The 13,694-nt window shown below is 35.9% G+C and overlaps 2 protein-coding genes across 2 annotated transcripts; both read left to right on the top strand.

Moving 5' to 3' along the window:
• The first annotated feature begins 1,574 nt into the window (after positions 1-1,574).
• LOC140771181 (cell number regulator 13-like) lies at positions 1,575-9,506 on the top strand. The gene is made up of 7 exons (XM_073112619.1): positions 1,575-2,365; positions 3,118-3,479; positions 5,067-5,167; positions 6,134-6,205; positions 6,995-7,101; positions 8,048-8,141; positions 8,854-9,506. Exons 1-7 carry the CDS (start codon positions 1,958-1,960, stop codon positions 8,904-8,906), a joined length of 1,197 nt encoding a protein of 398 aa, XP_072968720.1. The 5' UTR covers positions 1,575-1,957; the 3' UTR covers positions 8,907-9,506.
• Positions 9,507-10,044: 538 nt separating this feature from the next.
• LOC140771182 (SKP1-like protein 1A) lies at positions 10,045-12,088 on the top strand. The gene is made up of 2 exons (XM_073112620.1): positions 10,045-10,436; positions 11,667-12,088. Exons 1-2 carry the CDS (start codon positions 10,104-10,106, stop codon positions 11,838-11,840), a joined length of 507 nt encoding a protein of 168 aa, XP_072968721.1. The 5' UTR covers positions 10,045-10,103; the 3' UTR covers positions 11,841-12,088.
• The last annotated feature ends 1,606 nt before the right edge of the window (positions 12,089-13,694 follow it).

Below are 13,694 nucleotides of genomic sequence, written 5' to 3'. Positions count from 1 at the left end.
TTATATATAGGATAAAGCATTGAAAAAAATTAGCATTTTACATCTTATATAAAATGTCTATAAGTTCATTGCTTTTCAGACGAGCCTATGTGGTAGCAAATGATGTGTCAAAAATAAATCCTTTGAGGTAATAAATTTAAGAGGTGGACCATTTAGTTACTGGTAAGTTCAGCAATGTTTTGTAAAGCAAGCTTATGTGGTGGCAGTTAATACTTAAAAAAGAAACCCTTTTAAGTTCAGAAGAAAGAACCATTTAGGTAATTAAATTTGTGAGAAGTGATAGTTTGGTCAAATACTCCTCGTATGACTCGACTTACATGGCGTCAACATCTGAAGAGGTACTGCTGGATTTTTATATTACATCATAGTTGGCACTACACATGAAGGACCAAAATTTTATTCTTTCCAGTGCCTTCCATTAAGCAGTAGAAAATCCTTCACATGTGATATAAAGGGACAACCATCACTTTGGGAATCTTGATTAACGTAAATTTACCTATAAAAATTTAGATAGTTGACTTAAAATAAAGAATAATATTCTGGACATTGAGAAGTTTTTTTTTCTTTTGGATAATGTTGTCCTACTGGAATAGTCTTTAAAAAATATATATCGAAAACTAACAGGATTTCTATGCAGCAAGGCACTTGGGATGATTCATTTCTCAAGCTTGATATTAATATATATATATGACAAGGTAATAAAAATCATGATTTTTTATTATAAGTGGGATTATGTAGATGACAGCTTGTATTGAATTTTCTACCTTTGTTTTTCTGATTAATGGTTATAATTGCTCCTTGGATTAGTATCTGTGCTAGGGAGACCCTTTATTTATTTATTATCTATGCTTAGGTTTTATCTGCTATGTTTAATGATGAAATGAATGAGGATTTGATAGATGGGTTTAGGATTAATGATGATATTAGAATATGCCATCTTATGTTTATTGATGATATTCAAATTATTAATAAAGCAAGCTTCTTTAACTATGATGCTTTAAACTTTATTTTGAATAAATATTTTATGTAGATGAATCAACATGTCAACCTGCTAAGACCAAAGTCCAGTCGTTATGATTTTTAGCTTGAGGGTGAAAATGTGCCACCTTGATCAAGTCTACTATTCATGGGTTGCTTTCCTACCTCCTTGGCTACATACACATCTGCCCATCTTATTTACCATTGGTAAAGGCAAGGGGTTCTCTAGTCTGCATCTAATCAATTGGGATATTTGCTAGTCGCCTACCTACACTGGGGGTCTTTAACCTAACCTGTGGGATTCTCGGGTATTTCACGGGATAATGTGTTTTTAACACCCTACACGGTATTATATAATTTATAATTTCTCTGTGCCTTTTTTTTTTTTTTCTCCTCTTGAAAGAAGAGTGAAATACAAGAAAAAATGGTGATCACCGTGATGGTAGCGACGATGCGACGATGAGATAGGTAAAAAAGATAATGATAAGATATGGAAAATAAGAGGAGATGATGAAAATATTTTAATAATTTAATCGATATTAATTAATCAAAATAATATTATAATTGTAAATAAGAATTATAAAAAAAATTTGTTCGGATTATAAAATCTTCAACACAACACAGTAAAATTTTCTATGATATAATTGACTTTTCTGATTTTTTTTTAAAAATAATATTACAAAGGAGGAACAAATGTCACTGTAATTCCCCTAGTACAGTCCAGCTGTAACACTCTCTCTCTCTCTCTCTCTCTCTCTCTCTCTCTCTCTCTCTCTCTCTGTCTGCTACAACAGAAGTCTCACTGTCACAGGGAAGTCTTCGCTTGCTTTTTTTACTTCCCTGTGACTTCCCAAACTCCACCGGAAGAAGACGACACTCTGCTCCTCACCGAAACCAAAGCCATTCTTCCCCAATCAAAGCTCGGATCTGGCTTCGCCTATAGCCATTTCGATCCACCTGTATAAAAGCTCGGATCGAAATGGCGACGTGGGAGCAGCTCGGCGAGCTCTCAACAGTGGCGCAGCTCACCGGCCTCAACGCCGTACAGATCATATCCCTAATCGTCGGCGCTGCCAACACCGCGCGGTTGCACAAGAAGAACTGCCGGAATTTCGCGCAGCACCTGAAGCTGATCGGGAATCTCTTGGAGCAGCTCAAGATCTCGGAGCTCAAGAAGTACCCCGAGACCAGGGAGCCGCTCGAGGGATTGGAGGACGCGCTGCGGAGATCGTATGTGTTGGTGGAGAGTTGCCAGAACCGGAGTTATCTTTACCTTCTCGCTATGGGGTGGAACATCGTCTACCAGTTCAGGAAGGCGCAGAACGAGATCGATCGGTATCTAAGGATCGTGCCATTGATTACGCTCGTGGATAACAGGCGCGTAAGGGTAAGATCGCTTAAAATCGTTTCTTTTGCTGATCTAGTTGAAGATTCCTTTTACTATAATTGGTCAAGTGGTTTTCTTGGTGCTGGATAGCGACCTCTATCAGCGTCATCTGAAGCTGAACTATTAGTTTTTGACTGCAGGGTCTGTGGTAATTCAAGTGAGTAGTCAACTCCACAAGTCGTTATCATTTATTTTCTGAATAAGAATGAGAAGAAGAATACTCGATACATCTACATACATCTTAGGATGCTTCTACGAGGATAGAAAAAAAACTGGGATAGATTTTCATCTTTTGTTCTATTGTGTGGAAATTTTCCTTCCATTAATTTAAGCATCGATGAAATGGTGCATGGATTATTCTCTTTCGATTTGGAAGAAGGCACCCATATTATGGAGATGATGCCAGTTATGACCAATATTGTAGGATTGTTCTTGAATTATTCGGATGCTTTCTACTTATTCTTGGGAATGAACTGTTATTTACTTTTGTGCGCAAATTGCAATGCTGCATTGGATATTGACTGTTGTAAGTTATATCTATGATTAGGAAAGATAGTGTATTGAAAGGAGATGTATTGTATTTTGAGATTTTCATTATGCTTGTATCCTTATAGACATCAATGTGCATGCTTCATAGTATTATGACTATCGTAAAACCTGCCAATACATTGATAATTGATGTGCTCTTTGATTACCAGCAGTTCCCCCTCCTTGTAGTGTCATTTACACTTTTTTCTAGTTACATTTCTCAGGAAAGGCTGGAGTATATTGAGAAGGATCAACGTGAATATACTTTGGATGAAGAAGATAAAAAGGTGCAAGATGCTATATTGGACCGCGATCCCTCAAGAAACCATACAGTGGTACTCAAGAAGTCTCTTTCTTGTTCTTATCCAAACTTGCCTTTTGATAAAGCCCTCCAGAAAGAAAATGAAAAGCTCAAATCAGAACTCCAGAGATCACAAGTTAATTTCGATCCTGGTCAATATGAAGTGATTCAACATCTTCTTGGGGTGACACAAAGTGTAGTTAGTTCTCTACAAGAGAACAGTTCGCCACTCAAAAATCCCAAGAAAGTCGAGCAAGAGTATTCAGATGCCAACAACAGCAAAGGGTATGCCTTTGATGGACATTATGCTACAAAGATATTGATAAGAAAAAAGCATCTAGTCTCTTTTCGTCTTACTTGCTCTTGAATATTAGGTTAAAAGATAGGAGTTTTGACAGTGTACTTTTAGGCCAAGATGATAATTGTTTTTGCTTTCTCTTTGATGTGCTCAGTATTTTGTATATATGTCAGGCTTCTTGTGTTACCTTTTATAGACTTTGAAGTTTTATGGCTGGCTGTTAGTCCTGGAAAGATGCATTTCTGTTGCTTCCATCCTTTTAGTGTAGTTCTGTTAGTTCTGCATATCCATCAATTCCTGTCTAATTATCTGGATTCAACATTTGAGTCTCTTTTTGAGCATGTAAAATTCACAATAGTTTTCTTTGTTCAAGTGTAAGGGACTGGATTTGTGAAGGCCATATCATTTGATCCTTGTTGCTCATGAATTCTGCCTCCCTTAAATTGGTGATCCTCAATTTCCTGAGGAATACCTAATTTGAGGAATTGTATGAAAAGATCGTGGAAGTGTGAGTATTATCAATTGTAAAAGGAGACCAGAGGCTTGTAGAGAGATCTTGGACTTAAAACTGCAGTAAGAAATTTTCACACAATTGAAGTCAGGGACCTTTGCTTAATATGTTATTGAGATGTCTTTCCTGCAATGAGGGTGAAATGCAAGACTAATAGAAGAAATTCATGTTTTAGAGTTGGTATCGTCTATTAGATAGAAAAGCTACAAACTAATGCAAATATGAAGTACAAGCCTACAATCATCTAATATTTCGAGTATGCAATAACTTTTTTATATAGTGTTTATTGGCCAAAAGTATGGATTATTGGACTAAGAGAATTCCTCAATATGATACAAGAACTTTGTATGGACTATTATAATTTAATGAGGATTCTTTTTGGTCTACTTGAATATAATGTTTGGACGATGACTGGCGGCACAGTGTGTCTATTTTCATCATTATTATTTCATTTTGTGTTGCCTCAATTGAATCAATATGAAGATTTTCAGGCCTTTCTAGGGAAAACCTAGCTTCATTTTTGCTAGTCGTAATTGATGTTTCCGTATCTTATGAGGTTTTCTAGATGTGTGATTCTATGATAGTGGTTCAGCTTATTGCATCTTTATTTTGTATCTAGAAGACTAGAAGACTCAGAAAGAAGAATTAACATACTTCGTTCAGTGTAGATGTGAGATCTTCAACAGGTATCTTCAGCTACCTTTTGATTGGGAAAAGGAGGAACGACTCATTAGACTATATTTTAAATTTCATCTATGACTATTAATGCATTGGTGATATCATGTCCTTATAAAATCTTTTGATAAATTAGGGTGCTGAATATATTCTGTAAATGGACTCCTGATTATGAAGATTCCTCCAGTCCATATTGCTCCCTTATTTTCCATTGTCAATTCATTTTGAAATTTGTGATATATGCTCTTTGAAGAGTGACATAAAATGCAAAATTGCTGATATAGCTATTCTTTATATCTTGCTGTGTAATCTACATGACATAAAGATCTTAATTTATGGCTTCATGCTGACCAGATTTTGACATTGTTAAAACTTGGATTTGATGCAGAATTGCTTCACCAAATTCATCAGATTATCACTCATATTCCAACAACGGACATGAGGAATGGCATTCAGATTTACTTGGGTGTTGTTCAGAGCCTTCTTTGTGTATGCTATGCTTAATGTCCTTATCTCAGATTTATTATGTATTAAATGTATCAATGAGTTTTAGGGTAATTTTCATGTCCCACGCTGCCTTACTAAAAATGTGTTCTTGTTCTAACCCTGTATTTGCACTTGAGTTGCTACTTCAAAAAAATTTACACCCTTTTAGCCATTGAGTGCATCTTGGGATCCTTAATAGACAAGTGGGGAGAGTTTGAAGTCTTTTTCACTTTTTTCAACTCTGTGTGAGCATTTTTGAAACCCAAGGCACCTTCAATGGCTACAAATGTGTTAAACAAAATTCTGAACACAAAGTCTGTAGTCTAGACCTTTTCACTATTTCTAACTTGAACCAACCATGTATGTTCCCAAAAACGTTCAAATAACACGCTGGGTCAACTTTAGCTTCATATATTTTACCAGAGATACTAAAAAACAAACATTCCATTTATTTGTATGTAACATTTTGTGAAGCCCAAATTCCTTCCTTATTTTTTCTCTCCCAAATCTGACCATTACATCTTCTTGTTTCAAATGTTTGTTGGAATGTTCAGTTAGAATTGTTGCATATTTTACTTAATGTGATGCATGTAAACAAGGCCCATATTAGATAGCCATAATTGGTCTGATAAGTTTGCCTATCTCACTAGAATAAGTAACTAATTTGTGCCCATTTTCTTGTAGCTTTTCACTGCTGAATAGTCTCTTCCTAGCCAAGGGCTACACTCCTGTGATTCCTATGTTATGTCAATCACCTAGCACCCTAGAAAGATTATGAAAAGAATCTTTTATTTGGCTACAAATTACTGATATTTCAGATGTAAATGGGCAATCTCATTAGGGGAGTTATTTTTAAATGAATACCCAATACTGCAGTGAGAATCTAATATTTTCTTGTTACTTTTTTTTTCACTGTTGCACTTTCTCTAGGCGTTCTTGAACTTATACTATTTCTCTCTTCTCTTGCAGGTCTGAAAACTTTCTTTTATCCTTGTGGAACATTCTCAAAAATTGCTACAGTTGCCAAAAATAGGGACATCTGTAGGTGCTTGGAAAAAGTTCATGAGTTATCTTTTATTTTCATCTTTTTTGCTAATCATAGTTCTATTGTAAGCCTCAGCTATTTTCTATAGTACCAACTTATATTACAAGATTAGATTTGATTTGCTACCTTTTATGCTATGACATTTTCCGAGAGGAATTTGTAGACTGAAGTGATGATCAGAAGGATACTTTGTGGATAATACTGTTGGTAAGGCTAAGAAGCATGATCACCGAGATTAATCCACCAGAATAAAAAAAAATTGTATTAGATGGTACAAAATGGTAGCTTTAAGTGGTCCCTCAGTAATGTTTACTCCTCCTTATCTCTTTAAAATCTTTTCTAGGGAAGCAAAAACCATTCTAAATATAGTGATTGTTAAGGTTTTCTAAATAATGTCTAATAAGGGATAGTAACACCTTTGTAGTTATGTTTGACCAGTAGATTCAAGTTCACAATGGTCTTCTCTTTTTTCGATGCACTAAGTTTGTTCATATACTTCATCTATGCTCTCTCTTTTTTCTCCAGATAGCTTATGAGAATAATCCAATGAAACAAGTATTGGGTGATCGGAAGTTCATACTGCTTACAATTTTCAGCATTTTGAAAGAAATTGTAGTTTAATCTTAAAGATAATCACATAGATGTTTCTTTTGCCAATCCTTTATTAGAGGTTCCAGCTTAAAAAAATAAATGGATAAATTAGGTCTTATATTTGTAATTTCAATGCAAAGCTTGAAATCAATAGTATCATCTGAACATTAAATGACTGAGTTTCTTCTAAACAGCTCCAGCAGAAGTCTGCAATGACTTGATAGCATATTCATTAATATTATCATGTTGCTGTTACACATGCTGTGTCAGGAGGAAACTTCGAGAAACATTAAACATCACGGTAACTATGCTTTTCTGCACTTCTGACTATTTAATCTTTGGTTTCTTCTGTGGTTTGACTGATTCAGTAGGGAGATTTCCTTCTAGCAACCATGGAGTGTCCTTAAGCATTCAATATTTCTGCTTGGATCCTTTCAAAACAGAAAAAGAAAGACAAAGCTAGAAGTGTGACATTTTGCCTATGAAAGTTAAATTTAGACTGTCTAAATGCACAGCATATTTACTATGGATCACCATGGCACTTCTGCTTTACTGGATAGCTCCTTATAAGGTCTCCGCTCCAACATGGTTGCTAGCTGACTGGCTTATACAATATTTTCTTCTTCTTTTTTTCTTTCTTGTTATTAGTTTTATTTGCAAGATAATTCCACTCTGTAATCACTAATATAGACCAAAACTGTTGTCGCTTGCAAACAACATTTACTGTGCTGTAACTATGTGATATACAGCTATCCACAACATATGTTAATTTTGGTTCTTATTTGTGTTGAAATTCAGCTACATATTAATATTATAGTTTTGCAACTGGTAGTCAGCCATGGAAAATACCTTTCAGTAATGGGATAAGGCTGCATCTTGGCCTCCCCACACCATGCATTGAGAATACTCGTGCACTAGGATGTGATTTCTTTCTTTTTCCTTGTTTTCTTATGTTTTAATGATAAAGATGAGACTTCAAATGGGCTTTTACCTTGGTTGAACATTTGGTATATATTTCAAGTCATGTGCACTATTCATGACTCTATATATCTCTAGCAACTACTATCTGAGAGTAACTTCTGCACACATATTTTATTTATTTATTTATTTTGGTTACTTGCACCAAGTTTTTACATGTAAATGTGCATTATTCCACAACAGATGCAGCATGACATAGTGCATTGTGCATGGTGCAGTTGCTTGGATTGTGAATCAAGTTAGATAATGTAATCTTCTTTTCTTGGCAGGGAGGAGTTTTTGATGATTTCTTGTCGCATTTAATGTGTTGTTGTTGTGCCCTTGTTCAAGAATGGCGAGAAGTGGAGATTCGCGGGGTTTATGGTATGTCACTCCACCACAGAATTCTCTGCTTGTGCCCATTGGTCAGTTTGGTTTATCCTTTATCTTAAACATGTCTTATCCCTCTAATTTGGAATGATTATGAATTATTCTTTTGTTAGAGGCAAATGAACCTCATTAAAATCATGTCTCCTTAATCTGTTATGTCTAATCAAGTTTTCAAATTAATCTCTTAACCTGAAAATGACTAACTTAACTGTTGAGGTTATCTTTAGACCAATACAATTATAACCTTTAACCACAGAACTAGTGGAGCTACAACCTACAGCCCTTCAATCATTTTTCTAGAATAGTACTACTATAGTAACATAACTTTGAAGTTTTAAAGAGAAAAAATATAGGATCTCTTTGCAAGTAAGCACAATATGAAAACACTTGGTTTCTCATAAATGAATCCTGAAAACTCTCTCCTTATAGTGTGCTTGGAGTGTACTTGGTTAAGTACATGCACTTTGCATATGTATCATTTATGTCTCTTACTGGTCAAAATTTACTTTAATCTCTTATTACATATAAACCAAGATATAATAATTTGTGGTTCTGGAAGATATGCATGTCTCAAATCTCAATAAAAGGCTCTGCCTCTGCTTGTTGCGAGCAATCCGATGTGCTAACATTAAATTGATATATTTTGGCTTCTTAGATAGTTGAGCGGTTGATCAATCTTGACTTTCCCGTTTTCATCTAATTGCAGGTCCTAGAGAGACCAAAATGACCCCACCAGTTTCTCAATATATGCAATCTTGAATCACTATTCAAGCTGAAGCACATCGAGTACCATATTGAATCTCTCCAGCTGATTTAATACTATAGTAAATGCTAATTACTACTTCCAGGGCTCCAAGTCAGCTTTGTCTGATTACTTACTCATTAACCTGTACAATTTCTTGTCCTTATTCCATACTCCATACGTAGGAGGATGTACAAGTATCTTTTGTAGTGTGATTATGTTGAAGTAACTGAGCAGCGTTAGTACCTTACATACCCTCAAGTTTTCTTACGTATTAGCAAAACTTACCGAGGTTCAGATTGCCTTTATCGTTGCTGCTTCTAGGATGACTCACTGCAGGAAGATAGCAAGATGATCACCAGAAGGAAAGAAATATTTACTGGTGCACTGCAAAATATCAGTGGGTGCAGAATGAATTCGAGCAGTACTTTATGGTATTCATCTTGCTTGAGGCAGGGAATGAGATCTCTAGCTAGAGACGCCTCACTTTTGATAATGAAAACAGAAGTTATGTATGATTAAAAATGTTGCCCAATTACTTTGTGCCTATATTATGTTATTCGGACATTTTATAGTGTTTCATAATGGCTAGGCACTGTGGTGATGATGCTGATGAATTTATTGCAGGATAGAATGATATTTCCTGGTGCCTTCCGACATAATTCTTTCAAAAATTATGTAGTATTCATTTAAATTTAATTTAATTTTTAAGCCTTTAAATATCTTACGCATGTGAAGAAATATTAAAGTATGACATGAGAAGAAGTGGTAGGAGGCATCAAATTTGTTCAAAAAAATTTAAGCGGGTAAAAATTTGAAATATATTATATTCAACTAAAGATAAATTTAAGATCTTAGAGTAGATAATTACTAATTAAAATGATGCTATATGAGTTTGAGACTGTGAGACTAGAACTAAAGCTATGCACGTATCTGAAATATGTGGAAGGAATAAAAGACCGCCCATGCAGCAAATCCGAGGCCTTCTACGAGGTAATCTAACGACCGTCCGATCAACTATCAACCGCATTGATTTGATTGACGACAAATTCCTTATGCCTATTCGGAAACCAAATATCTCGCTCTCACTGCGACTCCCCCCGCTATTTATACCCACCCCAAACTTCACCCCCCGCTATCCTCACTACTCTTCTCTCATCTCCCTCGATCGATCGCTTAGGGTTTTCTCCATTGCCTTTCTCCTCTCCACTCCCATGGCGTCGATGGAATCGTCTACTGCTCCGGCGAGGAAGAGCGATATCGTGAGGCTGAGAAGCTCGGACGGCGAGATTTTCGAGGTGGAGCCGGCGGTGGCGAGGCAGTCGGTGACGATCCGAGACATGATGGACGAAGACGAGAACGGGGTCAGATTATTCCCCATCTTTAACGCCACCAGCGCCACCCTCAGCAAGGTCATCGAGTATTGCCGCAAGCACGCCTCCTGCACCGACCAAGGCGAGTGCTTGTATATTACCGACGATGCCCTAAGGAGGTTCGATGAGGAGTTCATCAATGTTGACCAGGATACCCTCTTTGATCTTATGATGGTGAGTTTCCTACTGTTCTTTGATTCCTTTCCTGGGATTCTCTTGAATATCTCTCCTTGTGTTTCTTTCTTTCTTTCTTTATATCGGATTAACAAGACTTTATTATCGTATTTGATCTGTTTCTTCTTGATGTTTCTCTTTGTTTACCATGATGGTGTGAAAGAATAAATAAGGGTTAGTATTTTAACCTTTTGGTTTAACTGTTTATCTAACATGGTATTAGAGCTACTACTTGTATCGAAGGTCATGAGTTCAAACCTCAATAACCAGAATTTGCTACCTTATTCTCGTACTATTATGGTATGATGCGTCATGCATCATATTATCTATCATCTATTTACGTGTAGTATTAGAGTTCACACCTAAGGGCGCATTAGAAAATAATATATATTGTTGGTTTGTTATATAACAGTTTAAGCTTTTAGGTTAACTGGTTAGAAAATTTAATTAGTGTTCTTGTTTTTTTGTCTATATGTTAGTGAAATGATTTAGATTGAGGATGTTGTTAGTTATGGTTAATTTATACGTTGCACTGGTACACAGGTATTGGCAATGCATGTGATGGTTCTTAACTTTTTATTCAAGATGTTCTACGCATAAACCGATCCTGAAATGGTAAAGTGTTGTTTGATGTTAATATGTATTTCTACTTTTCTCATGTTGATTTTTATAGTTTAGAAACAGTTCCGCTTGTTGTTCACCAAGAATTTCTAAGTCGGAAAACTGCAGCTCCCATAACTCAGTTGCTGCATTAGGTGCCAGTATAAGAATTTCTAACAAATAGAACCAACTATTTTCCAGCAATACCCCGTAGTATCTATCAGCTTCTGTAAATTATTATGTCAACATTGTCCATCGGATCCATGCATATCTTGGAGATCATAGGCTTTGGATCCAAGGAAAGGTAGTCCAAAGAGTGAGGACGAAATGAAGGTCATATGATTTCGAATACATAGAGATATGATATGGATATTCTCTTGTTGCCTTCTGCTTTACATACGCTTGATTAAAAGCTTATCTACTTTTTCTCAGATCTCTTTCACTCGTAGCTCACAATGTGTTCTACGCAATGCTTTTGGCAACTTAGAGAATCTGCTTATGTTTCTGTCATGTCATTGTTCTTCTTGATGATTTCTTTGCAGACAATTTGATTAATCCTCTTGGCTATAATATTGCTGAAATATTTGCGGTTGCTCTACAAGACTAACCCTTTTCTTATGGCAACTGCAGGCTGCTAACTATCTGAACATAAAGAGTTTGCTGGATCTGACATGCCGGACTGTGGCTGGTATGATGAAAGGAAAAACCATAGAGGAGATCCGCATTACTTTTAACATAAAGAATGACTACACCAAAGAAGAGGAGGAAGAGGTGAGAATGGAGAACGCATGGGCCTTTGATTAACTGAAATAAATCTTCTTTCTGATTAGAGGAGTAAGAAGCAGCAGACAAGAGTTCACTACATGTTTGGTTTATGGTCTTCTGTGTTTGTTTGGAACCACAAATGTTTTGCCTTTGTTCTTGGCACATGGAATGTAAATTGAGTTGGCTAATAACTCTTTGTTCTCTAGATTGATATCGATAGAAAATTTGTTAGTTTTCATAAGAATAATTCAATGACTATAAACATTTTTTCTCCAGGGGGAGGCCTAACTTCTACTCATCTCTACTCGATTCGCGAGTTGTTCTATATTTTTGTTCCCGATCCTGTGAATGATTTATCTAGAAGTCAAAATTATAGAAAAAAGAAAGAATTTTAGAATAAGCTGCATCAAATTGATTGCATTAACTGAAAAAAAAAATCCAGGAGAAATGGGTTATGATGCTGGTTGGAATGCAGACATACCTCTCCTTGGGTAAATGAGTAGATTAACTGTTCACACAATTTGACCGCAAAATTCCAATTAAATGTACTTTGAATGCAAGCATCTCATCATACATACCTTCAGCTACTACGATTCACAGTAAGGAATGCTAAGGAAGCACTCGAGGTAACCTCAAAGTATTTAAATACAAAATTATGGAAATGAATATGAGATTGCATTCGTCTTCAAAAAGTTTATGACAAGAATCTATTTTAACTGCTAAGGTGCAGGTAGAACCAATCAGATAGGATCACTTCTGCTTTTTAGATTTCTTCGTTGGATTGTCGAGTTCCTCCACGTAGTCCTCCGAGGACCCCTCAATAGCTTCATCAGGAACATCATTTGGAGCATTGTGCTTGGTAATGTAGTCTTTGAGTATGCTCACACTCTTCTCTTTCATTTCAATCAACTGTTGGGAAAGAATGCCAGATTCTGAATTGATAGAAAATGACTCTGATCCAAGACACAGTGTCGCTTTAACCTTGGGAGCAGAATGCCCTGCATCATGTAATTGATCTTCCATTACCAGCAGACCTGCATTAGTAAATTGTGTCAAAGGAGGCAAATTACGAACAATATAGTTCGTAGAAAGTTGGCAATGAATCATACTAGCTTGTGCATTTAGTTATGAAAGTGAATAACTATTGCCACATTCAACTTGAAAGGATATGAAATCTGTCCTCTTACATATATAATTATGTATAGATTGATCACTTCTTGTGCTAATGAGGTCGCATTTACATTCATTTTGCAAGCACTCACAAGCAAGTGCCAAACTGGTATATAAAAACACAGACACAACCCAAGAGAGGACAACTTCTTTTACCAACTTCATATAGAATGATGTTCCACAAATTACAGCATCAAAACTACTATTACATACTACAATGTTGGTTAAACAGCCTTTTCTGGCATATATTAGGATGTTCTCCGGTCACTCAATCCATGTTTCCATTTCCATATATTTCACTGCTACTTTGCCCAACATTATAGAATTATTTGTAGCCAGAGAAAAAAAAAACTAGAAACAAGACAATCAAATGCATAAGTTTCCTATATATAAACACACCCATGTACAAATTCTAGTTGAACTACTACTATATGCACAAAAATGTGACCCTTGACCCACTAAGAGGCCTCCACAAACTTTGCCCTACATAATATTAACACCATCAAGTGGACGCCTTGCATGCAATAAAATCAATAGGATTCAAAAGTAATCTATGAACTGAACCCAACAAATAAAACATTAAAAAAAACAAAACAAAAATATAGTATAACTATATCCCTAAAAAATCCAAAAAGAAATAAACTTTTCAGGAATCAATTACTTGGTTGGTCTTGAATTCGATTTAGCCGATGCCCCACTAGAAATCCAACCCCAGAAACTAGA

The sequence above is a fragment of the Typha angustifolia genome, chromosome 11 (assembly GCF_048772165.1).
Source record: "Typha angustifolia cultivar Huaian chromosome 11, ASM4877216v1, whole genome shotgun sequence".
In the NCBI taxonomy this organism is placed as follows: Eukaryota; Viridiplantae; Streptophyta; class Magnoliopsida; order Poales; family Typhaceae; genus Typha; species Typha angustifolia.
Note: the sequence above shows the minus strand (reverse complement) of the source record. Positions and strands in the feature narration are given on the sequence as shown.